This window comes from Crinia signifera, chromosome 3 (genome assembly GCF_055691185.1).
Source record: "Crinia signifera chromosome 3, ASM5569118v1, whole genome shotgun sequence".
In the NCBI taxonomy this organism is placed as follows: Eukaryota; Metazoa; Chordata; class Amphibia; order Anura; family Myobatrachidae; genus Crinia; species Crinia signifera.
This window is the reverse complement of record NC_139219.1, coordinates 30,634,516-30,661,940: the sequence shown is the minus strand read 5'-3', so window position 1 is coordinate 30,661,940 and position 27,425 is coordinate 30,634,516. Positions and strand designations below refer to the sequence as shown.

The following is a 27,425-nucleotide window of genomic DNA, read 5'->3' as shown; positions in this document are numbered from 1 at the left end:
GGTTATCAATAGAGTATTATAGAATACTCCAAAAGGAGGTCACCCCAATACTATTGACAATATTTTGTCAAATACACAAAAATCATATTCTATACCCAGCATTTAATAATGCACACACTATATTGATACCCAAAGCCGGGAAAGACCCTTTAGAACCCTCATCCTATCGCCTAATAACCCTTCTCAAGGTGGACTTTAACCCCTTCACGACATTGCCTTTTAAGGTAATTTTTTTTTTTTTCCTCCTTGCGTTCAAATAAGCGTAACTTTTTTAATTTTCCGGCTATATAGACACATGAGGGCTTTTTTTTTGCGGGACAAGTTGTACTTTGTAATGGTACCATTTACTATACCGTATAATATTCTGGGGAATCAGGAAATAATTCAATGTGGGGTAAAAAAAAAAAAAAAACGCCATTGCACAATTTTGCGCTGGTTACGTTTTTTTTGGAGTTCATAGTTCGTTTAAAATGATGGGTTATCTTTATTCTATGGGTCGTTACGATTCTGGCGATACCAAACTTATATAGTTTTCGTTATGTTTTACCACTAAAAAAAAAAATCGCAACTTTTACGGTTTTTCTAATTTGCGTTGCGTCGCCATGTTCTGCGGCTTATAACTTTTTTATTTTTCCACCTACGGACCTGGGTGAGGGCTCATTTTTTGCGGGCTGAAGTGTACTTTTTAATTAATACCATTATGGGATATGGGCGACTTTCTGATCTCTTTTAGTTATTTTTTTTTGGGTACGCGATGCGACCAAAAAACGTAGTTTTGGCGTTGGGGATTATTTTCCGTTTACGCCTTTAACCGTGCGGGATAACTAATGTTATATTTTAATAGATCGGACTTTTAGGAACGCGGCGATACCAAATATGTTTATTTTTTTTATTTTTTTTTTTATTTTTATTTGGGAAATGGGGAAAGGGGGGTGATTTGAACTTTTAATATTTTTTTTTTTTTTTTTTTTTTTTAACTTTATTTTTTTTTTTTTTTTTACTTTTACTACAAGGCCCCCTAGTGTACTTGACCACTAGGGGGCGCGATCGCCTGTACTAGGTTCAGCCATAGAGCTCTATGGCTGAACGTAGTGATTTTATGCACTTCCTATTACATCCTGCCTGAGGCAGGATGTAATAGGTATGCATATACGGCCAGCACAGGGGTCTACATTAGACCCCTGGCTACCATGGCAACCGATCGGCACCCTCCGATCTCGCTGCGGGGGGCCCCGATCGGCGCCGGAGGGGGGCGCCCCCCTCCGATCAGCTATTTAAGCACTGCGGGCGCTTTGCCCGCGGTGCTTAAAGGGTTAAACGGCCACGATCGGCGAACTCGCCGCTCGTGGCCGTGAGAGCAGGGACCTGGCTGTAATATACAGCCATTACCTGCTCTCTTTCAAGCCAGCTCACTCCGTGAGCTGGCTTGATTCCCCCGCAACCGACATATGACGTAAATATACGTCATATGTCGTGAAGGGGTTAAAATAATGGCAAAAATCATGGCAACTAGATTACAGAGTATAATAGCCCCAATTCTAACAGAACACCAATTAGGTTTTGTAAGCGGTAAGCACAGTGGCGTAAGTTCAAACCAGGGGCCCGGAGGCGAAATAACAATGGTGCCCCTTCTTCCTTAAACACCATTGCAGTCTGGCCAAATTAAAGATCACATGGCCACATATGAACACACGCAATTCCACATACACAGCAACATATACACACACACAGCCTCATACACACACACACACACACACAGCCAGATATGAACACACACACACACAGCCACATATGCACAGACAAAAACTCCCCACACACTCAAAGCCACATATGCGCACACATACACAGCCAAACACACAAACAGCCACACATTGAAAAGTGATCCTGGTGTGTGCCTTACTGTAAGCACTCTGTCACCGCCGAGGCACATCCGCCAGCCCCTCTTCCATTCTCAACCTGAGCAGTGACAGCGCGGATGAAGGAGCTGAGGTTGTTCAAGCGGGAGACGGGCACGGACAGCAGGACTTTCTCTGTCAGGAGGCGGAGTTTGCCAGCAGTGTCACTCAGACAGTGACCCCGCCTCCTGACTGCCGAATCCTACTACTCGATCAACTCCTACGATGCAGAGCTTCTGATGTAAGTGACTGGGGCACCGGAGGCAATGGAGATGGTCGTGTGCCCCCTTAAGTTCAAACGCCCGGCGGCAACCGACTCCGTTGTCTCCGGTACTTCCGCCACTGGGTAAGCATGCGGTTAAAGGAATTAGAACTGCTATCTCAGCAATAACCGCAGGCGCCCTACTCAGGACTAATATACTACTAAGTCTAGACGCACAAAAAGCGTTTGACACTGTCTCGTGGCAGTATTTGGAAAGAGTCCTCCAACATAGGGGCTTTGGGACAAACTTCAGAGAAGTTGTCAAACTATTTTACACCACCCCAGTCACCTAACTCATGATAAACGGCCAAAAAAGTAAAAACATAGAAATGTCCAGAGGAACCCGGCAGGGCTGCCCCCTTTCACCGCTCCTTTTTAATTTAACGTTAGACCCAATGCTACACATAATACAAAATTGGTCAATATTAAAAGGCATTAAAGTAGGAGCCCTAACTATTAAAATATCAGCTTTCGCAGATGACCTGCTGCTTTATGTATAATAGGTATAATAAAATGGAGAGAAGACTTTCCAAACCTGACGTTAGAAAAATTGTTAAAATCACTTGAAGAATCAGTAAAAACCATACCAGCAATAATGTATACAGAAATGTTCTATAACATCTCCCACCAGACATACTTAACAACAAAAATAAGGTTTAACATGGGAATAGCGCCAAACAGTAAGGGGGAAATTTACCAATATGAAAAACCTAGTTTTTGTATTGGTATTTCCCCTCCGACTGCATACGACTGTTTTAGTCGTATGCAAAGTCGTGTTCCGGAGGGGAAATTACAAAGCAGTCAGATACGACTGCTTTGTAACCCTCCGATGGTGTAATGATTCGTATTAGCGGCCGTATATACGCTGCTAATACGAATTATTTCTAGCAGTCTGCACGGATCAGTCAGATCCGTGCAGGCTGCAGAGTGTAAAAAAAAAATTAAATAAATAAATAAATGGGAAAAAAATCGGTGTGGGGTCCCCCCCACAGCCGAAACCAGCACCAGGCTGCCAGAGCCTGGAGCCGGTAATTAAAAATCAGGGAACCCGACAAATAGGGGTTCCCTGATTTTTAACAACCAGCCCCAGGCTCCTGCTCTGGGGCTGGTTCCCAAAATACGGGGGACAAAATGACTAGGGGTCCCCCGTATTTTAAGAACCAGCCCCAGGCAAAACCAGCCAGCAGGGTAATGCCACAGCCGGGGGGAGACTTTTTATGCAAGTCCCCCCGGCCAAAGCATTCATCCCTACCGACCAGTCAGCCTGGCCAGGGGCCCTGGGGGAGTGGGGACCCCCCCAATGAAGGGGTCCCCCCCCTCCAGGACTTACCTGACCAGGCTGAAGCCTGGTACTGTCCCCGATGCCCCTGGGCGGTGGGCATCGGGCTGATTATGGTGTTAAAAAAAAGATTAAATTATTGTTTTTTACTGTGGCACTACAAGTGCCAGCAAGCCTCCCCAGCAAGCTGGGACTTGGAGAACCACAAGTCCCAGCCTGCTGGGCATTAAAGGGCCCGCTGGCACTTGTAGTTCCACAGTTTAAAAAATAGTGCACAAAACACACTGACACACATTTGAAATAAAAGTTTTATACACACATCACAAACACACTGATACTTACCTATCTTGATCCCGTCGGTAGGTTGCTGGCTCCGGTGTCGGCGGCTCAGGTGTCGGCGGATCCAGTGTCGGCGGCTCCGGGTCGGCGTCCTGTCTGGAGAAAATCCATGTTGGACCTGTGGAAGTAAATCCTACTCACCAGGTCCTCCATGGATGGTCTTCTGTCTTCTCTCTTCTTTTCCAGGACTTTATTCTTTCTCTTCTGTCTTCTGTCTTCTTCTTTGTTTACGCTGCCGGCTTTCGGGACTTTCAGAGCTGGAGAGATGTTGCCTCCTCGACGTTTGGACTAAGAATGAATTCTAGCCAATCTTGCGCCGCCTAGTGGCAAATCAGGAGCCAGTAAAGTTGGCTCCTGATTGGCTAGAATTCATTCTTAGTCCAGACGTCGAGGAGGCAACATCTCTCCAGCTCTGAAAGTCCCGACAGCCGGCAGCGTAAACAAAGAAGAAGACAGAAGACAGAAGAGAAAGAATAAAGTCCTGGAAAAGAAGAGAGAAGACAGAAGACCATCCATGGAGGACCTGGTGAGTAGGATTTACTTCCACAGGTCCAACATGGATTTTCTTCAGACAGGACGCCGACCTCGGAGCCACCGACCCGGAGCCGCCGACACTGGAGCCGCCGACACCGGAGCCGCCGACACCGGAGCCAGCGACCTACCGACGGGATCAAGATAGGTAAGTATCAGTGTGTTTGTGATGTGTGTATTAAACTTTTATTTCAAATGTGTGTCAGTGTGTTTTGTGCACTATTTTTTTAACTGTGGAACTACAAGTGCCAGCGGGCCCTTTAATGCCCAGCAGGCTGGGACTTGTGGTTCTCCAAGTCCCAGCTTGCTGGCACTTGTAGTGCCACAGTAAAAAACAATAGTTTTATCTTTTTTTTTACACCATAATCAGCCCGTTGCCCACCGCCCAGGGGCATCGGGGACAGTACCAGGCTTCAGCCTGGTCAGGTAAGTCCTGGAGGGAGGGGACCCCTTCATTGGGGGGGTCCCCACTCCCCCAGGGCCCCTGGCCAGGCTGACTGGTCGGTAGGGATGAATGCTTTGGCCGGGGGGACTTGCATAAAAAGTTTCCCCCTGGCTGTGGCATTACCCTGCTGGCTGGTTTTGCCAGGGGCTGGTTCTTAAAATACGGGGGACCCCTAGTCATTTTGTCCCCCCGTATTTTGGGAACCAGCCCCAGAGCAGGAGCCTGGGGCTGGTTGTTAAAAATCAGGGAACCCCTATTTGTCGGGTTCCCTGATTTTTAATTACCGGCTCCAGGCTCTGTCAGCCTGGTGCTGGTTATGGCTGTGGGGGGGACCCCACGCCGATTTTTTTATTTTTTATTTTATTTTTCTATTTTTTTACACTAAAGCCTGCACGGATCTGACTGATCCGTGCAGGCTTAAAGCAAATACGACAGGGAAAGCAAGGTGTATTTTCCGGTCGTATTTGCGTGGGTGTTTTACACCACTTAGCAGCCGTATTATCCATACGGCTGCTTAGTAAATCAGGAATCACCATTCTTTTGAATGGTGATTTCTGTCGTATCCTATCGATGGTGTAGGACATTCGTATTTGTAAATACAAATACGAATGTTCCATCTTTAGGAATACGAATTGTTGTATTTTCGGGATTGTAAATCCCAAAAATACAAATTCGTAAAAAAAAGGTGTATTTCTCCCTACGAATACACCTTTTTTCTACGAATCCATTTTGGTAAATGTCCCCCTAAATGTCTAAAGTGTGATAGAATGGCGGCAGACCTGTTTCACTGCCTGTGGAAATGTGGACAGATCAAAAAATTCTGGGAGGAAGTTTGGCAATTTTCTACCAATATACTGGCATACGCCTTCCCACTAACCCCAGAATGGGCGATCTTCGGGATAATGGAGAGGGAGATAAAGATCGCAAAAGGTAAAAAAAAAATATTACTGGCAATATCAGCTGCAGCTAGGAAAAGCATTTTACACAGGTGGATAGACAGATCTGCCCCCACAATGAAACTCTTCAAGGAAAAATTATCTTATATATTCCGTATGGAATGGGTGGAGGCGACACTCCAAAAATAAAAAAGGGTGAAAGAGCTCTTCGAAACATGGGGAACCATTATAGAAAAACAACCAAACATAATAAAGATACATCTACGAAAATGTTTCCAAATACCAAGCTGGTATGAAACGAGAGTAGCACTAGATGAAGACCCGATTAGTACCACTTAAACCAACCAGGAGAGAGGTACAGTAGGCAAAGTGAAATAATAGAGATAATTGTTATCATCTACCACATAGTTTAAAGCTCTTGGTACTCTGGGGCCCATTTATCAAACCATATTTGCGGCTAGATCCCCGAAAACACCCATTTTCGGGGTTTAGCCGCAAATATTAAGTTTCTCCTAAATGTATCAAAGGGGGACCGCAGCAGGGATCCCTGCTGCGATCCCCACCGGCCGCATCCCCCATAGGTTTCTATGGGGGATGCGAAGCTGCCCGATGTATTAACATCAGGCAGCCCGGCTTCGCATTCCTGGGCTATCGCCATTCTGGGATGGCGATAGCCCATTGTAGCCTATGGCTACGTGATTGCACTGCCGATCGGGGCAGTGCGGTCACAAGGACCGGCGGGGATCAGCGCATAACCGCGCATGCGCAGACCCCCCCCGGCTTCCGGGTTAGGGCTTCGCAAAGACAGGCTCCTATCGGAGCCCTGTCCCTGCGCCCTTCTAATGATACATCCCGGCGGTGTACTTCAACACCGCAATGCGATGTCCGGCATCGCACTATATTGATAAATGCGCCCCTAAATCACTAATATAGGGACAGCCTTGTGGTAGAAACCTATTTTAGAATGGGCAATATAACAGTGGCTCCTTATGTCGTTTTATATTATTTGTTGTTTAATTACTTTGTATATTTTATATTATTTGCTGTATGTTTAATGCAGGGCCGGTGCTAGGCTGTCCGGCGCCCTCCTGCAAACCATACATTTTGCGCCCTTTCACATTACCATTGCAATAAGCTGCAGCCCGATTGTGTGAGTGTATGCAACATGCGATCCTATGGAGGATCTCGGGTGCATGTACATGTATGCATACACCATCTCAGTGCTGTGTCTGCAAAATGTTGCAGGCACTAAAGGTGCCCATACACGCTGCGAGAATCGCATACGTTATGGGCTAGATCGCATCACATCGCACGGCATGCATGCAATGTGTGTGCGATGTGATCCGAAAGCAGTACAAAAGTATGTGCAGCACTCGTGACTGAGGGGGAAAGGAGGGGAGAGAAGGAGGATATGGAATAAAACAATAGAAGGGGAGAAGGGGGAAATGGGTATGTCAATCGCACAGGAGGTAAGTTTTTGTCATAAGTATCGGCCCCTCATGTATGTATTGGGAGTACAACTCAATAAAGTCTGGAGGGTGTGCTACCACTGGACAGCTGATTAGAGCAGAAGTTCATGGGGACAGAAACGGGATGTCACTGTGTGGTGCACCCAAAGAATACGTATTAAAATGTAACCTTTATTTAATTAGATAGATAAAATGTAGCGAAAACATAACAGACACAAGACATTAAACATATAACATGTAGTAAAAATGGATATCTTTATCCATGCGATGTGGAACCCCCGTTCCCTTACTAGTAATGTATTCACTTTCAATTAATGTTCTGAGAAACTGTCTTTTAAATAAGCTTTATTAGGTACAGTATATTAGGGAATAAGTCTCCGTATAGTTAACTGTGTATGTGACACAGAGTACAGATAGTAGCGGCTAGAGCGCAATCATATATGCGGCATAGGGGCACAATGCTCGATCACGATTGTGCCTTGCGGCCGGTTAATGCCTCAGAAGTCAGGGGGTCGCAATGCTACGCGTCACGCACTGCGCTTCCCTCACTGACTCTGGTGTTAGCGGAGCTATTAAGACACACGGACCTTAAAAAAAAAAAAATATATATATATATATATATATATATATATATATATATATAATAAAAAAAAAAAATATATATATATATATATATATATAATTAAGCTAGAAAGATCAGAAATGCATTCAATGGGTAAAGGGAGTGGGGGGTAGCCACGAAGGTACGGTCGGCGTACGCTTCGCCACTAGCTTCGTCAGGACCAACCTGAGTGGTGCCAGGTAACCTTTTAAATACCTGTTGGCTCATGCATATGCTAATTGATGCGGGCGTGGTGCTGACATCTTAATTGGTTAATAAAGAAAACGCCCTGTTTAACTATATTGCATGTAATGTGTGTCTACACATGGCAGAAATTGGTAGATCGATAATTGGACAGATTTAATGCACAAGAAAGAAAAGAAATGACATAATTATTCCAAGAAAAAACACTGTTAGTGTATAATCGCATAATCATTGGTATGGCTAGTTGTTAATGCCATAGTAGATGGTTAAAGGGTCTCCAATTAGACAGGCGAATGTAGTCCTATAGTAAGTTATATGATGGCGACCATCCAATGTTACGCCATCATATAACTTACTATAGGGCTACATTCGCCTGTCTAATTGGAGACCCTTTAACCATCTACTATGGCATTAACAACTAGCCATACCAATGATTATGCGATTATACACTAACAGTGTTTTTTCTTGGAATAATTATGTCATTTCTTTTCTTTCTTGTGCATTAAATCTGTCCAATTATCGATCTACCAATTTCTGCCATGTGTAGACACACATTACATGCGATATAGTTAAACAGGGCGTTTTCTTTATTAACCAATTAAGATGTCAGCACCACGCCCGCATCAATTAGCATATGCATGAGCCAACAGGTATTTAAACGGTTACATGGCACCACTCAGGTTGGTCCTGACGAAGCTAGTGGCGAAGCGTACGCCGACCGTACCTTCGTGGCTACCCCCCACTCCCTTTACCCATTGAATGCATTTCTGATCTGTCTAGCTTAATTATATATATATATATATTTTTTTTTTAAGGTCCGTGTGTCTTAATAGCTCCGCTAACACCAGAGTCAGCGAGGGAAGCGCAGTGCGTGACGCGTAGCACTGCGACCCCCTGACTTCTGAGGCATTAACCGGCCGCAAGGCACAATCGTGATCGAGCATTGTGCCCCTATGCCGCATATATGATTGCGCTCTAGCCGCTACTATCTGTACTCTGTGTCACATACACAGTTAACTATACGGAGACTTATTCCCTAATATACCGTACCTAATAAAGCTTATTTAAAAGACAGTTTCTCAGAACACTAATTGAAAGTGAATACATTACTAGTAAGGGAACGGGGGTCCCACGTCGCATGGATAAAGATATCCATTTTTACTACATGTTATATGTTTAATGTCTTGTGTCTGTTATATTTTCGCTACATTTTATCTATCTAATTAAATAAAGGTTACATTTTAATACGTATTCTTTGGGTGCACCACACAGTGACATCCCGTTTCTGTCCCCATGAACTTCAGGATATGGAATAAGAGGGGTGGAGATAGAGGGGGCGGAGTGTTGAGGACTGGCAGTGGCACAGCACACTGAGAAGAGGGAAGGAAGGGGAGGCTGCGCTTCGTCATTTCATTGACAGCTGACAGGCGCAGGGAGCAATGGGTAGGGGGCGCATCCGGACATGAAATGTCATCCAGGCATTCACAGACAGCGCTACTTGCCTCAGCGCAAATGTCCGTGAGGAAGAGGGGGCAGGTCGCAGGAGGAAGACAGTGTGTGCGCGGTGCAGGAAGCTGCTCAGCCTCTCCATACTGCCGCCCCCGCTGTCAGACAGGCGCTGCGGGCGGCGTGCAGGAGGCAGTGACTGAGGGCTGAGGCAGCTTTAGCAGAGCAGGGAGGGAGACAGCGCCTTTTCAGCATGGCGCCTCCCTGCTTTGCAGGAGCTGCTGAGTGGGTAGCGCCGGCCCTGGTTTAATGATCTATTTTTTATGAGTTAGGATTAAGCCTATGATTTCTTCTCTTAACGGAGCACCTCACAAAATTAATGAACAAAAAAAAGGGGTATAACAAAAAATAAATAAAAAAAAAACAATAAAAAAAAAAATCTAAACGAAAGAATAAACATATCTCTATAATGGCCTTATCGGGGAGTTCTCCTTGTGATTAAGTCGGTAAAATGGGGAGCGGCCTATAGAATGTATCAGTAAGGGTACAACTATATAAGACCACTTTGGGGCTCCGTTCAGAGGAGAACGTATAGGGCATTTGTACCAACACTCTTGCCATTAATGTACACCTGTATACCTGTAAACACTGACGATGTAATGGTATGAAAGCTTTTCTCAATAATGTATATATGAACTTGAACCAAATCCTTTTTGACCAATGTACCAATGCACACCTTGCTTCAAAATAATAATAATAAAAAAAAAGATTTCTGTGGTTTTAACCCCTTAAGGACGCGGCCTATTTGGGCCCAATGGACGCAGCCCTATTTTTCAAATCAGACATGTGTCAATTTATGTGGGAATAACTTTCTAATGCTTTTACTTATCCAACTGATTTTGATATTGTTTTCTCGTGACACATTGTACTTTAAGTTAGTGGTAAATTTTGGTCGATACAGTCTGTGTTTATTTGTGAAAAATACCAAAATGTCGTAAAAAATTTGAAAATTTAGCAATTTGCAAAATGTTAAATTTTCTGCTTGTGAGACAAATAATCATACCACTCAAAATAGTTAATAACTAACAAAGACCATATGTCTACTTTATGTTGCCATCATTATTTCAACCTCCTTTTAATTTTTTTGGACACTAGGAGGCTTAAAATATAAATAGCAAATTCTCAAATTTTCAAGAAAATTTCAAACACTGATTTTTTTAGGGACCAGTTCAGTTCTGATGTGACTTTGAGGGACTTGTATGTGAGACACCCCCATAAATGATGCCATTTCAAAAACTGCACCCCTCACAGTATTCAAAACAGCATTTTGGAAGTTTGTTAACCCTTTAGGTGTTTCACAGGAATTAAAACAAAGTGTAGGTGAAATTTCAAAATTTCATTTTTTTAGCAGATTTTCAATTTTAATACATTTTTCTAAGGAACACAGTAGATTTTACTAGAGAAATGTGACTAAAAATTGATTCCCCCAATTCTTTTCTTTTCATAAATATCCTATATGTGGCCCTAGTGTGCACGTTGACCAAACCACAGGCTTCATAATAGAAGGAGCACCTACTTGATTTTGGAGCCTCCTTTTTATGAGATTATTTTTTAGGCACCATGTAGGGTTCTAGGCACCATAAGATGCTAAAAGTTAGGAACCTCCCCCACAAGTGACCCCATTTTGCAAACTACACCCCTCAGGGAATTCATCTAGGGGTATAGTGTACATTTCAAACCCCCAGGGGTTTCACCAATTTTGGTACAACTGGGCTGTGAAAATGCAAAATTACATTTTTTTACACAAAAATGCAGCTCTGGCTCAAAATTTTTCATTTTCACAAGGAATGAAGGAGACAAAGCACCCCAAAATCTGTGCCGCAATTTCTCCCGAGTACGGCAATGCCTCATATGTGACCAAAAAATACCATTTGGGTGCATGGCAGGACTCAGAAGGGAAGGAGTGATATTTGGATTTTGCAGCACAGATTCTGGTGGAATGAATGGTGGGTGCTATGTCGCATTAGCAAGACCCCCGAAGCACCAATACAGTGGAACCCCCCCCACAAGTGACCCCATTTTGCAAACTGAACCCCTCAAGGAACTCATCTATGGGTATAGTGAGTACTTTGACCCCACTGGTGTTTTGTCAAATTGTTAGGCATCGATAAGTGAAAATGAAAAATGTCATTTTTTCTATTAATTTGTAGATTCACCCCATAATTTTATACTTCCACAAAGGGCAATAGTAGAAAAAGCACCCCAAAATTTGTTACACAATTTCTCCTGAGTATGGCAATACCCCATATATGGTTGTAAAACGCTATTTGGGCAGACAGCAGGCTTCAGAAGGGAAGGTGCACCATTTGGCGTTTTTGGCGCAGATTTTGCTGGAATGGTTTTCATGCGCCATGTTGCATTTGCAGAACCCCTGTTGTATCAGAGCAGTCAAAAACCCCAACAAGTGATACCATTTTGTAAACTACACCCCTCAAGGAACTCATCTATGGGTATAGTGAGTACTTTGACCCCACTGGTGTTTTGTCAAATTGTTAGGCATCGATACGTGAAAATGAAAAATGTCATTTTTTCCATTAATTTGTAGATTCACCCCATAATTTTATACTTCCACAAAGGGCAATAGTAGAAAAAGCACCCCAAAATTTGTTACACAATTTCTCCTGAGTATGGCAATACCCCATATATGGTTGTAAAACGCTATTTGGGCAGACAGCAGGCTTCAGAAGGGAAGGAGTGCCATTTTATCACAGAGTTTGCTGGAATGGTTTTCGGGCGCCATCTTGCATTTGCAGAGCCCATATTGTACCTGTGCAGTGGAAATCCCAAGCAAGTGATACCTTTTTGTTACTAGCCCCCTCATGGAACTCACGGCCGTAGTGAGCATTTTGACCCCACTGGTGTTTTGTCAAATTGTTATGGGCTGTGAAAATAAAAAAAACAACTAATTTTTTCCATTAACCCCTTCCCGACATTTGACGTACATGTACGTCATGGTCGGGAAGTACTTCCCGACATTTGACGTACATGTACGTCATGGCTTCTAACTGTCACTGCGTCTATAGACGCGGTGACAGTTACGAGATGTCTGCTGTCCCTGACAGCAGACATCCCCCCTCGCCGCCCAGGGGGGGCAGGGGTGCCCCCCCCGGTCGGCGATCGCTGTGATTGGCTGTTCAAATCTGAACAGCCAATCACAGCGTTTCCTGTGTTACCGGCGGCTAAGCCGCTCGGTAACACAGAAAACGGTGGTGATCGGTGCAGCACCGATCACCACCGAGCGGCAGCACCCCCCTCCCACCCACCGGCACTTACCCGGCAGCTCCGCCGCCCGGAACAGCAGGCTCACCCGGCTCCCCCAGCGCACGCAGCGCTTCCCCCCTCCCACCCCCCCCCGCAAGCTGCAGCAGCAGCAGCAAATAATAAAATGTGTTGCAGCAGTGAAATATATATATATATATATATAAATATATATATATATATATATGTGTGTGTATGTGTATATATATATATATATATATATATACACATATATGTATGTGTATATATGTATATATATATATATACACACATATATATGTATATATATATATACACATATATATATGTGTATATATATGTATATATATATATATATATATATATATGTATGTATATGTATGTATATATATATATATATATATATATATATATATATGCGCTTCCAGACAGATATTCCCGACATATGACGTATATATACGTCATGGTCGGGAGGTACTTCCCGACCGAAGACGTATATATACGTCATGGTTTTATAAACTGTCACCGCGTCTATAGACGCGGTGACAGTTTGGAGATGTCTGCTGTCCCTGACAGCAGACATCCCCCCTTGCGGCGATCGCTGCGATTGGCTGTTCAAATGTGAACAGCCAATTGCAGCGTTTTCTGTGTTACAGGCGGCTAAGCCGCTCGGTAACACAGTGATCGGTGGTGACCGGTGCTGTTAAGTACAGCACCGATCACCACCGATCGCCAGCCCCCCCCCCCTCCCACCCGGCAGCCCCCCTCCCTCCCACCCACCCGGCAGCCGCAGCGCCAGCACCCCTCCCAACCCCCCACCAGCCGCAGCGCCAGCCCCCCTCCCAAAGCTGGTGACCAAAATGGGGTCACATGTGGGGGGGTTCCACTGTATTGGTGCTTCGGGGGTCTTGCTAATGCGACATAGCACCCACCATTCATTCCACCACCAAAAATCACTCCTTCCCTTCTGAGTCCTGCCATGCACCCAACTGGTATTTTTTGGTCACATGTGAGGCATTGCCATACTCGGGAGAAATTGGGGCACAGATTTTGGGGTGCTTTGTCTCCTTCATTCCTTGCGAAAATGAAAAATTTTGAGCCAGAACTGCATTTTTGTGTAAAATTCTGGTTGAATGACCCCTGAAGCACCCATACAGTGGAACCCCCCCACAAGTGACCCCATTTTGCAAACTACACCCTTCAGGGAATTCATCAGGGGGTATAGTGTACATTTCAAACCCCCAGGGGTTTCACCAATTTTGATACAACTGAGCTGTGAAAATGAAAAATTTAATTTTTTCATTTTCACAGCCCAGTTGTATCAAAATTGGTGAAACCCCTGGGGGTTTGAAATGTACACTATACCCCTAAATGAATTCCCTGAAGGGTGTAGTTTGCAAAATGGGGTGACTTGTGGGGGAGGTTCCTAACTTTTAGCACTTATGGTGCCTAGAAACCTACATGGTGCCTAAAAAAAAATCTCATAAAAAGGAGGCTCCAAAATCAAGTAGGTGCTCCTTCTATTATGAAGCCTGTGGTTTGGTCAACGTGCACACTAGGGCCACATATAGGATATTTATGAAAACAAAAGAATTGGGGGAATCAATTTTTAGTCACATTTCTCTAGTAAAATCGACTGTGTTCGTTAGAAAAACGTATTAAAATTGAAACTCTGCAAAAAAAAAGAAATTTTGAAATTTCACCTACACTTTGTTTTAATTCCTGTGAAACACCTAAAGGGTTAACAAACTTCCAAAATGCTGTTTTGAATACTGTGAGGGGTGCAGTTTTTGAAATGGCATCATTTATGGGGGTGTCTCACATACAAGTCCCTCAAAGTCACATCAGAACTGAACTGGTCCCTAAAAAAATCAGTGTTTGAAATTTTCTTGAAAATTTGAGAATTTGCTATTCATATTTGAAGCCTCCTAGTGTCCAAAAAAATGAAAAGGAGGTTGAAATAATGATTGCAACATAAAGTAGACATATGGTCTTTGTTAGTTATTAACTATTTTGAGTGGTATGTTTATTTGTCTCACAAGCAGAAAATGTGACATTTTGCAAATTGCAAAATTTTCCATTTTTTCACGACATTTTGGTATTTTTCACAAAAAAACACAGACTGTATCGACCCAAATTTACCACTAACTTGAAGTACAATGTGTCACGAGAAAACAATCTCAAAATCACTGGGATAAGTAAAAGCAAAAAAAAGTTATCCCCACTTAAGTGAAACATGTCAGATTTGAAAAAAATGGCTCTGTCAGGAACGCAAAAACTGGCTCTGTCAGGAAGGGGTTAATATGTAGCTTTAGATCAAAATGTGCCATTTTCACAAGGGTTAATAGGAGAAATTGTGTAACATATTATGGGGTGCTTTTTCTCCTGAGTATGGCAATAGCATATATGTGTTTGTAAATTTCTGTTTGGACACATGGCAAGACTCAGAAGGGAAGGTAATGGCATGCGGCTCTTTGTACAAGCTGTGTGGAGTACATCTAAATAAATTTTAAAACATTAAAATTCAAGGGAAGTGTGATATATCTTAAAACAATCTTTGCTACACAAGCCGGGTTGTGTGGGGCAGGTTTCACATTGGTAAGTTGTGTCCTTTCTTATCCCCATTTTGTAGCATACTCTACATAGTTTCTGGGACCTTCCTTTCTTTCCAGTGTGGGGGACTTCACTCGGAAAATGTTGCCCTGGTACAATTCGCGAGGCCTCGCTTCCAGAAGTACTAGGGCCCCCCTGTTCCTGGGTGCCAAAAATAAGGGCCTTTATTACTACCTCTTGGTACTCCAGGAATGTCCCCCTTTGGCCTGCAAATCGATGTAGTACAAATACGTTGTACAGTGCCATTTGTATTATGTGTACAGCTAATTTGTTATACCAGAACCTTGTTTTTCTCATGGCACTGTAAGGCTTCAGCACTTGATCTGACAGGTCGACCCCCCCCATGTACCTATTATAATCCACAATGCAGTTGGGTTTTGGGGTTTCGGTACTTGTGCCCCGCACTGGGACAGGGGTGCTGCTATGGTCATGCACTGTTGTCAAGATAAGGACATCTCTCTTGTCCCTATACTTGACACACAGTACATTGTCGCTGCATAATGCCCTGCTCTCGCCCCTTCTAAGTGTTTGCCCAAGCAGCGACCTAGGGAGGCTTCTATTATTTTTACGTGCAGTGCCGCATGCCACAGTACTTCTGGAAGCGAGGCTTTTGAATAGTGGGACGCTGGTATAGAAATTATCCAGGTACAGGTGGTATCCCTGGTCCAGCAGTGGGTGCACCAAATCCCACACTATCTTCCCACTAATTCCGAGTAAGGGGGGGCATTGTGGGAGGTCTATTTTTGTGTCTCTACCTTCATATATCCTAAATTTGTGTGTGTACCCTGATGTACTCTCACACAGCTTGTACATCTTCACGCCATACCTTGCCCTCTTACTTGGCAGGTACTGGCGGAATTGGAGCCTCCCTTTGAAATGTACCAGGGACTCATCTATTGAAATGTGCTTCTCGGGGATGGATGCCTGGGCAAACTTGGTACTAAAATGGTCTATTAGGGGTCTAAGTTTATATAACCGGTCATAATTGGGGTCATCCCGGGGTGGGCACTGTGCATTATCCCTATAATGGAGAAACCTAAGGATCGCTTCGAAGCGGGTCCTTGACATAGCCACACGGAACATTGGTGTATTGTATAATATGTCTGTGTTCCAGTAGGACCTAATCGTGGGCTTCTTCACTAGCCCCATGCACAGTACAAGGCCCCAAAATATAGCCATTTCATTTTTATGTACAGGGGTCCACTTGCGGGGCTGGGCATAATTAGAGGTGGGGTTTTGCTCAATAAATTGTTGGGCATAAACATTCGTCTGGGTGACCATTAGATTAACTAAATCATCAGTAAAATTTTTTTTAAAAAAGTCCAGCTCTCTGAACCCTGCTGAATTGAATTGTATTCCTGGATTCGCTGTGAACTCAGGGACCTGGGGTACGTAGTTTTCAGTGGTTGTCCATGTGGGGTCAGAGGACTCGACTACTGCAGTGGGAGTCCTGCGTTGCCTCCTCGGGGGTTCATCAGAGTCACTAGATGATGAAGAGGATGACAAACGGAAATTTGTCTCATCCTCGCTAGCAGACTCAGTTTCAGAGGCCAGAAACGCGTATGCCTCCTCGGCAGTATATGTTCGGTGGGCCATAGTTTTATTGGTGTATGTATTTATGAGGTGCTTCAACACGTGTGGGGTTTTGTAGCACTGACAATGTGCAAATGCACTGCAAAAATTAGGGTGTGCGAATGCACTGAAAAATTATGGGGTACAAATGCACTGAAAATTTATGGTGTACAAGTAACGCACAGAAAAAATTATGGGGTACAAATGCACCGAAAAATTATGGGGTACGAGTAACGCACAGAAAAAATTATGGGGTACAAATGCACCGAAAAATTATGGGGTACGAATAACGCACAGAAAAAATTATGGGGTACAAATGCACCGAAAAATTATGGGGTACGAGTAACGCACAGAAAAAATTATGGGGTACAAATGCACCGAAAAATTATGGGGTACGAGTAACGCACAGAAAAAATTATGGGGTACAAATGCAACGAAAAATTATGGGGTACAAATAACGCACAGAAAAATTATGGTGTACGGATAAGGTACAGAAAAATTATATGGATCACAACACACAAAATTAGGTGGTGACTACAGGGAGGGTGATCACAGCACAGATGACCACAGGGAGGGTGATCCCAGCACAGATGACCACAGGGAGGGTGATCACAGCACAGATGACCACAGGGAGGGTGATCCCAGCACAGATGACCACAGGGAGGGTGATATAGGCAGGGGTGACCACAGGGAGGGTGATCACAGCACAGATGACCACAGGGAGGGTGATCACAGCACAGATGACCACAGGGAGGGTGATCCCAGCACAGATGACCACAGGGAGGGTGATATAGGCAGGGGTATTGTGGTGATCAGCGCAATTTTACACAGCCTAAACAGCCTAAACTCTAACACAGCTCTGACACAGCTTCTCCTTCCAAGGCTCTAACACGAGTGAGAGGGTTAGAGCCCGGGAAGAGAAGCAAAACATCCCTTTTTCAATAGAAAGGCTGTGATTGGTTAGTCAGGACTGACTGACCAATCACAGCGATCGGCGGGGCGGGACCACTCTGATTGGTCCGCCGGCGCACTGACACGATCGGCTGCTGTCGATGACAGCAGCCATCCTTACTATGTCGCCTTGTCACTTGATAAGGCGACATGACACGGCGGGGACGTACCGGAACTACCCCGCTGCCGTGACGTACCGGTACGTCCGCGGGCGGGAAGGGGTTAAGACAAATTGGAGGACTTTAGTGACATTGAGTTAGAAGCAATGGAGTAACTGGGGATAAGGTTGTGATCTGAGAGAGTTAAAGGAGTGTTAGTGAATTCAGAAACTGAGCTTAATCAGCAGAACACAAGATCAAGGTAGTGACCCCCCCTCCCGATGAGTAAAATAGTCTGACTATTGGGAGAGGCCAAGAGATGAGGTTATAGAGAGTACTGTAGTTTGGAGGCATAAGGTTTGGTTACTGTAAACTGCCAATAACGATATTGAAATCACCTATAGTGATGATGATGAGTATAAAAGTGGGGAAGCCAAGCAGGAAAATGTTCCAGAAATTGTTTGGGTTGGCCAGGTTGTACAGGTTGAGTATCCTTTATCCAAATATCCGTTATCCAAATTATTCCGAAAACCATACATTTCAGAAAGTGAAATAAAATATTTTCTTGTTAAAAGCACTACTGGGGACATCTGTTACAGCGCTACTGGGGACATGATATGTAACTAACACTACTGGGGACATCTGTAGCAGCACTACTGAAGGAATGATAAGTAACTGGCACTACTGGGGACATGCTATATAACTGCCACTACTGGGGACATGATACAGTATGTAATTGGCACTACTGGGGACATGATATATAACGCACTACTGAGGACATGATATGTAACTGGCACTACTGGGGACATAAGATGTATCTGGTACTACTGATGACATGATATGTAACTGGCACTACTGGGGACATGATATGTAACTGGCACTAGGCACTACTGGGGACACGATATGTAACTGGCACTACTGGGGACATGATATGTAACTGGTACTACTGGGGACATTATATGTAAATGGCACTACTGGGGACATGATATGTAACTGGCACTACTGGGGACATGATATGTAACTGGCACTACTGGGGCATGATATGGAAATTGCACTACTGGGGACATGATATGTAACTGGCACTACTGGGGACATAATATAAATGGCACTACTGAGGACATGATATGTAACTGGCTCTACTGGGGATATGATATGTAACTAGCACTACTGGGGACATGATATGTAACTGGCACTACTGGGGACATGATATGTAACTGGCACTACTGGGGACATGATATGTAACTGGCACTACTGGAGACATGATACAGTATGTAACTGGCACTACTGGGGACATTATATATAACTGGCATTACTGGGGACATTCTATATAACTGGCACTACTGGGGACATGATATGTAACTGGCACTACTGGGGACATGATATGTAACTGGCACTGCTGGGGACATGATATGTAACTGGCACTACTGGGGACATCTGTAACTGGCACTGCTGGGGACATGATATGTAACTGGCACTGCTGGGGACGTGATATGTAACTGGCACTACTGGGGACATGATATGTAACTGGCACTACTGGGGACATGATATGTAACTGGCACTACTGGGGACATGATATGTAACTGGCACTACTGGGGACATGATATGTAACTGGCACTGCTGGGGACATGATATGTAACTGGCACTACTGGGGACATCTGTAACTGGCACTGCTGGGGACATGATATGTAACTGGCACTGCTGGGGACGTGATATGTAACTGGCACTACTGGGGACATGATATGTAACTGGCACTACTGGGGACATGATATGTAACTGGCACTACTGGGGACATGATATGTAACTGGCACTACTGGGGACATGATATGTAACTGGCACTACTGGGGACATGATATGTAACTGGCACTAAATACTGTATGTGCAAGAAACTGATTGCTTGGTCCCCTCTCTGCAGCAAAATTCAGAGTTTTATACTGTGGGAAAGAGGGGGGGGAGAGGCTGTGGTGAAAATGCGGGAGACTTGCCCACCTTCCCGGGGGGCTGGGAGGGGGACCCCATTTGCGGGACCCTCCCGGCCATTCCGGGTGGGTAGGCATGAATGCTCCACCTCCCGTTACTGTTACCCCTCTGTTACTGTTGGAGGTGTGAGCAGGAGAGGCCATGTCTGATTATGTGAGCCATGTGTCTGTTATAGCCAGAAGGTGGAGCCCTTGTTGCAAGTCCCAAAGATATCTGAGAATTGCAAGACACAGTAGGTTGCTGAGAGGTGCGGGTCCCTGAAAAAGCATTGGTGGCAGAATCACAGGGCTCAGTTAATGGGCCATCATATTATCAAAGTGGTATCATCCAAGTTTGCGGTGCATAGTTTCTTACTTTAGCATGCTCCTTCCCGACAATGATCTGCAGTTCGTGAGTTGGGGGTTGGAGCATATACTGATATTAAGCCCATCCTCGATGAAGAGGAGAAGGGCGGGGCTAAGATGATGCAAAATTACGCTATTTGCTATATTTTAGCCCAGCCCCCTCCCGTGTGAACGCTCTTTTCATTAAACTCTTTGATCAAGGAAAATGTAGGGTGTCACACTGGAGTTACGGGAGTCAAATGAAAATGAAAACCTCATACCTCCCAACTTCTGTGCTGATGAAATAGGGACACTGCGAGCGCCCGAAAAGGGGGTGGGACGTATGCAAATGAGGGCGCGGCTTATGCTAATTAAATTATGCTACTAAACTAATGCGCACAACGTCTATTCTATTAGATTGGGGGGTCTCCCAACTGCCACCCCCCGCAGCAGGACAATGCCTGACGCGGGTGGAATAGCGGGACAGGACCCGAAAATCTGGACTGTCCCTCTGTAATCGTGACAGTTGGGAGGTATGAAACCTCACCCGGGGGCTGGGAGGCTGCGCGGCTTATCTGATTTTTGGGAGCCTTCCAGCCATTCTGATATGGTAAGCAAATATGTGTGTTACGGTGCCTACTAAGGCACAAGGAGAAACGGTAGGCGGATGTAGACAGGTGGTCAGGCGTGAGCCCGTAGCCGGGACCGCCGGTTAGGACGGCCACAGCGGATGCTACTCTAACTCTGTTGAGTCCCTGAGGCAGATGGTAAACCCCTGCAGAGCTAGGCTTCACCTGTGGCCGCTGCGTCCGAAGGAGCGAGTTAGGCCTGCTCCGACCCCGATGCAGCCAGGTCTTATGAATTTGACAAGGGGTAAACGATCGCCTAAGGGTACACAAGAGGACTGCTAACTACCGGGCCTAGCTGGGAGATAACCCCTGACTGCCGGCACCGGGCCAAACCGGGACACAAGGGAAAGGGAAGAGGAGTCCCCAGCAGGCTACGCCCCAGGTACGGCGACTCCTCAAAACCAGGATAGAACTAGAGGACACTCCCTACTAGAAAGATACTAAAGAAAGATAAAAAGAATGTACCCGCAGAGGGGCTAGACCACGGTGGGCCACTGGAGATGAGAAAGAGAAAGAGAGTGAACCCACGGAGGGGTACGGCCACGGCGGGCCGCTGGAGATGGATGGAAGAAAAGGAGAAAGAGCCCACGGAGGGGCACGGCCACGGCGGGCCACTGGAAACACAGAGTAAGACTGAGGCTCCACGTGACCCACGTGACCTTACGTGACCCACGAGAGATGGAGACAGTGGGCCAGACGCAGGCTCAGGCGGAAGCAGGTCTTCTGGCTGCAGACAGGATTCCTGGACAGGACACTCCACGGAAGACTGGGGAAGCAGACACAGGAAGCAAAGGGAACAGGACGAGGGCAGTGGGCTGGGAAGCCCAGGGGACCAGAGTGCAGAGTAATCTGCAGAGCTGGGCAGAAAGCTAGAGGCTAACTATGCTTGCAGCTATAACCGGCGTCTGTGCCCAGCAGACGCCAGCTATTTATTTGAACTTTCGCGCCGCCTGACTGACGTCAGGCGCGCGCGTGTCCCCTGCCGCTGGACGGACGCTCGGGAACGTTGCCTAGCAACGTCCCGACGCTCCCCGTCAGAAGGAGGCTTGAGACGCTGCCGGGCAACGTCCCCGGCTGCGTCACAGCGTGCAGCATCCGCCGTCCGTCCGGGTGCCTCGCAGCCCGGACGGCGGTGCGCAACAATGTGTGTGACCATGGAATAAAACAGCAAAAAAAAAAACGATTAGAATTGTAATGATGTTCTCCCCTTGCACATAATCGTAAGGCCAGAAAAGCACTGTTACGGGAAACATGTTGCTCTTGCTACTCCAGATCATACGGGCCATCCAGGCTATGAGTCAGGTCCTGAGACTTCACAAAGACACAACCGGATCCGGATTCTGGACTCCGGTATGCCTGCTCCATCAGATCCAGTACGTTATTTATTTTTTAACAGTTTCTTATATAGCGCACACATATTCCGCAGCACGCACATATTCCGCAGCGCTTTACAGAGAATATTTGAAAATGCACATCAGTCCCTGCCCCAGTGGAGCTTACATTCTAGCCAATTAGCCTTCCGGTATATTTTTGGATTGTGGGAGGAAACCGGAGTACCCGGAGGAAACCCACGCAGAATATACAATCTCTGCACAGTTATGGCCATGGTTGGAATAGAACCCATGACCTCAGAGCAGTGAGGCAGTAATGCTAACCATTACACCATCCATACTCCCCCACTTTATGCATTGTGTTCTGTGAGACATCAGCTCTTACTTACTTGGCATAGGCCTTTTCCAGAAGGGCGCTCCAGAATTCATCATCGGTTGTAGACTTCAAAAACAGCAGCTTTCCCTCCTTGGTGGGCAAACGATCGTCCACAACCACATCCACCCATTCCCCGTACTGCCAGAACTGGGAGAAGCAGACAACACCTTATTATACAGTCTTAGGACCAGATTGAGTTAAACCACCGCCCCGCTACAGTGAAATACCATCTTGCAAATTAATGTGCACACTGTGCGTATGGATGTGTATGGCTGCGCATTCATTCACAGCCGTGCAATACTGTCCAAAATCATAACAGGCTCAGCGCTGTGATGGAAAAAGGCAAATCCGACCTGGAGCTGACGTCACACCCCCTCCCATAACAGGCTCAGGCATGCCCGCAAATTTCCAGACACTCCCAGAGTTTTTCTAGACACGCCTGCATTTTTCTTAACACTCCCACTAAATGGTCGGTTACCACCCCCACACGCCTACTTCCTGTAAATCACCTTGCGAATGCCATTCATTTAGAAAAAGTTATAGGACTTCATCACAGGATGGCCTCACACATGCGTACTATAAACCATATGTATGCGCAATGTATCGATAATCGGACACTCTGCAAATTCATGTGATCAGGTCTGAATCAGGCCCTAAGAATACACGAGTTATCAAGAGAATTGTTGGTAGTTCTATCTGCTGTATATTACAGGGATTGGTCAATCCTTAATGTCAAGTAATTGGTTTACGTTGTGGGCGCAAGTTCAACAATGCTTTTGCCGGCATGTAAACATCCTGAGCTCAGAAATTCACTGTGCAAAAAAATTTCCAGGTCCATTATGCCCAATTCGCAAATGACCTGGAATGAGCCCCTTTCTATCTATCGGTAGATAATTACACTTTGGGGGTGATTCAGTAATGATGCCCGTATTTGCGCATGTGCAGGCACCAGGAGCGGACACTCGTCGAGCCGTTTGCTCCAGAGGGGGCGGGTGGGGGCAGATACCCATAAAAACACTAAGCGCCCCTTCTTCAGCAGACTCAGATGGAAATAAAGTTCCGTTTAGACTGACTTCTCGAACGATGTCTTTCACCTTAGGCTGCATGCGTGGGTATGTGTTCGCGTACATCCCCTCACATGTTACACATGTTGGCAAGGGAGAGGGCGTTAAGACACTCGCTAGGCAGAAAATGCCCACTGTTTAGCAAACGGTACTGAATCAGGCCCTTTATTACCAAATAGCCCCCTAAACTGATAATTTTGTTGTCTTCAGACAATACTGCAAATTTATTTAGTTATACTCCTTTGTTATGTTTCTCTTGTGTGCTTTTAAGCAGGGGTTAGAAGAAAGAAATTGAAGGGTCAGCACTAGGGATGCCAATCCCGGTGCATTTTTTCAATCCCGGGATCCGGCCAGTCGGGTTCCTGACATTGGGATAATGACTGTCGGGATCCTGACTGTCGGAACCCAATACCACACCCAAACTTGCAAAGGCTGGATGTCCAAATACAGACTAGTCACATATAGTTACATAGTAGGTGAGGCTGAATAAAGACTTGCATCCATCTAGTTCAACCTATGTTTAAAATAGTTTATAACTTGTATAGTATGTTCTGATATTTTAAAGACAGATTATGTTTCTTATTCATACCCGTGGATGTTTTTAGCCAATAAATGTTTATCCAATCTTATTTTAAACGTATTTAGAGTGTCTGCCGACACCACTTCTTCAGGAAGAGAGTTCCAGAGTTTGACTGCTCTGACGGTAAATAATTTTTTTCTTCTAGATGAACAAATTTTTTTTTCTTCTAATCTAAACTCGTGCCCTCGCGTCCTAGATTCCTTTCTAGTAGAAAGAAGGGTGTTTGACAGTTCCTTATATTGGCCCCTAATATATTTATTCATGTTGAGCATGCCCCCCCTTAAATGTCTCTTCTCTAGTGTAAATAGTCTCTTCTTTGGATTTTTTCTAATTCTATGATGTCCTTTTTATAGTACGGGGCCCAGAATTGTACTACGTATTCGAGGTGCGGTCTAACCAATGATTTGTACAGAGGCATAATTACTTTTGAGTCCCTAGTTTCCATGCCCCTTTTAATACATGATAGAATTTTGTTGGCCTTTTTTGTTGCTATATTACATTGAGCACTACACCCCAGTTTGTTGTCTATTTGGACTCCTAGATCCTTTTCGAGTACTGAATTACCCAATTCATCCCCGCTTAGGTTATAACTAGCGCACTGGCTACCTTGCATTTGTCCACATTGAACCTCATCTTCCATTTTTTTTGCCCACTCATCTAGATTGTCAAGATCATTTTGAAGCGTGGTGACATCTTCTGATGATTTAATAACTCTGCTCAGTTTTGTATCGTCCGCAAAGATGGATACATTGCTGAGTAATCCCATCCCAATATCGTTAATAAAAATGTTAAACAAAATGGGCCCTAGAACCAAACACTGAGGCACTCCACTTAATACTGGTATCATATTTGATACGGCACTGTTTACGACCACTCTGTTCTCTATTACACAGCCAGCTCCCTACCCATCTACAGATATTTGTCCCTAATCCCAGGTCCTCCATTTTATTAATCAATCTCTTGTGTGGTACTGTGTCGAAGACTTTAGCAAAATCTAGGAAAATCCCATCTACAGCGTTTCCATTATCAAGGTTTTTGCTAACCTCTTCATAGAAACCAAGTAGATTAGTTTGGCATGAACGATTTTTCATGAACCATGCTGGTTATTACTGAGTAAACTATGAAGGTCTAAATATTCCTGGATACCATCTCTTAAAAATCCTTAAAATAGTTTACCCACTAAACTTACAGGTCTGTTATTAGCGGGATCCTCCTTTTTTCCTTTTTTGAATCATGGCACTACTTCTGCTATTCTCCACTCTTTTGGTACATATAAGTTCTGTTTCAACTGTTGAATGGGAATGTCTTTACTTGCTGTGCCAGTATCACAAACAAATGCCTGTCCATCACCGGTCAATTACTCACAGCCGCCAGGGTGCTCATCTCCTCTCAGCACTACCTTATAGCTTCACTCACTGTGGCTATGGAGGGATCAGATAAAATCCAGGGCCTTCCAAAGTCTTTCTCTGCAGCTTAGCAGGCTATCTTCATGAGAGGTCAGTGCTCTTGCTCCTTGTAATGCTGACTGCTCCAGCAGCTATCTCTCTGCAACCATGCTCTCTCCATATGCTGGCTGACTCAGTCCTTTCTTTACTTTCACTTTCTAAAAACTCCTCACCTCAACCTGTGCATGTGTAGCCAGCTTCCAGAGCCAATCAGTGCACTAGGAAGTGCATGCTATACATGTGGACACATGAGAGAAGAAGTTAACCTCTGCAGTACTGTTAGCCGCCGCCGTCCCGGATCCTCTCCTGCAGCTGACAGGTCCGGGATGGGTGGCGATTGCAGTGTGCCGGGGGAGCGTCGGGGTCCTTGTCTGGCAAAGCCCCGAGCTTCCGGCTCAGTTCTTCCTTCTGACGCCGTGTGGGGGCGTTGCTAGGCAACGTCCCCGAACTCCCGCCCGGCGTACGGCGTCAGCGTGGCTGACGTCAGCAGCCACAGGGGTGGCAAAATTGAATAAAAAGCCGGCATCTGCTGGGAACAGACGCCGGTTATAGCTTGGTGGTCCCTGCGCAGCAATCCCTTGGCGTTCCTGGTTCCTGATTCTTCCACAGCCGTGCAGTGTTTGTTCCTGCATCCTGCCCTGTCTTTGGACCTTTTGCATTGTATTCCTCCTGTCTCCTGGTTTCCCTAATACCAGCCTGGGTGTCTGCATAGTGGGGCTTGTCCCTCGCAGTGTAGGATTGTACAGTTGAGGTTTTTCTATTATTGCATACCATCTTCTGAGCATTGTTGCCATTGTCTTTTATTGCATACCATCTTCTGACCATTGTTGCCATTGTTTATTATTATTACTCATACCATCTTCTGAGCATTGTTGCCATTGTGTATATATACCACCGTCACGCATTGTTGCATCCAGCCAGAGATTACCTTGTCTTATCACCTGTGGGAGCATTCCCAATCCCCCTGTGTAGTCACCCCCTTGGGGGTCCGGGGGCCCCTTGCCTCATGTGGGCATTAGGTAGCTGGTCCCCTTGCTCTCTCCTAGCCTTGGTGGGCGTGTTGTCTCTCTTAAGACCAGTTGGCATCGGGGTTGGAGCTAGACTAACTGGCTCCTTCGAACGCGGCTATTATTGGCGAAGCCTAGTTCTGCACACGCCTGCCAACCCTCTGTCTGAGGCAACAGAGGTAGGGCAGGCGAGGTTGCCCCGGATGCTAACAAGTACCCAGAGTGTCCCTGAAATGAGGCAGCAGAATAAAAGCACATGGATGTTTTCCATAACAAAACAACAGATCTACATACCCACTCCTGTATATTGCTTCCAAAAAACAGTCCCATTATGTCTTTCTGGGGTGTCACACATCCTGTCTGTGTCCAGAGACCCATTTTAGTGGGATCTTGTCTGTGTCCTGAAGAATCATTGCTTCCAGTCTGAATGATCAAGTCCGTGTCCAGGCCCTGTCCAGTCAGTGAACCATCAGTGGAGATATCTGTGCCCTCAGTTGTGTCCTTCTGAGCATCCAGATTAGACTACTGTTCGGTTAGTCCTGTTGTCCAGGATCCGCTGGAGAGATTTGTTGTGCTCCAGAAGGGACAGCTGATTCCTCTAGTTGCGACTTTCTGTGCGTCCAGCAGAGATTCCTGTTCACTCAGCGGGATGCGGTTAATTTCCCGGCGGTCGGGATCCCGGCGGTCGGAATCCCGACACTGGAATCCCGACCGCCGAAATCCCGAAACTTTCTCCCTCCGTGGGTGTCCACGACACCCATAGAGGGAGAATAAAATAGCGTGCCGAGCGTAGCG

General features: G+C 45.5%; 1 protein-coding gene across 1 annotated transcript in view; it reads right to left on the bottom strand.

Annotated features, from left to right (window-relative positions):
* Window positions 1-27,425, bottom strand: part of LOC146063311 (calpain-8-like) — a 142,944-nt gene that overhangs the window by 103,358 nt on the left and 12,161 nt on the right. The window contains exon 4 of the mRNA XM_083175579.1: window positions 22,548-22,681. Within this exon, the coding sequence (XP_083031705.1) occupies window positions 22,548-22,681 (134 nt within the window). The remainder of the gene's footprint in view (window positions 1-22,547; window positions 22,682-27,425) is intronic.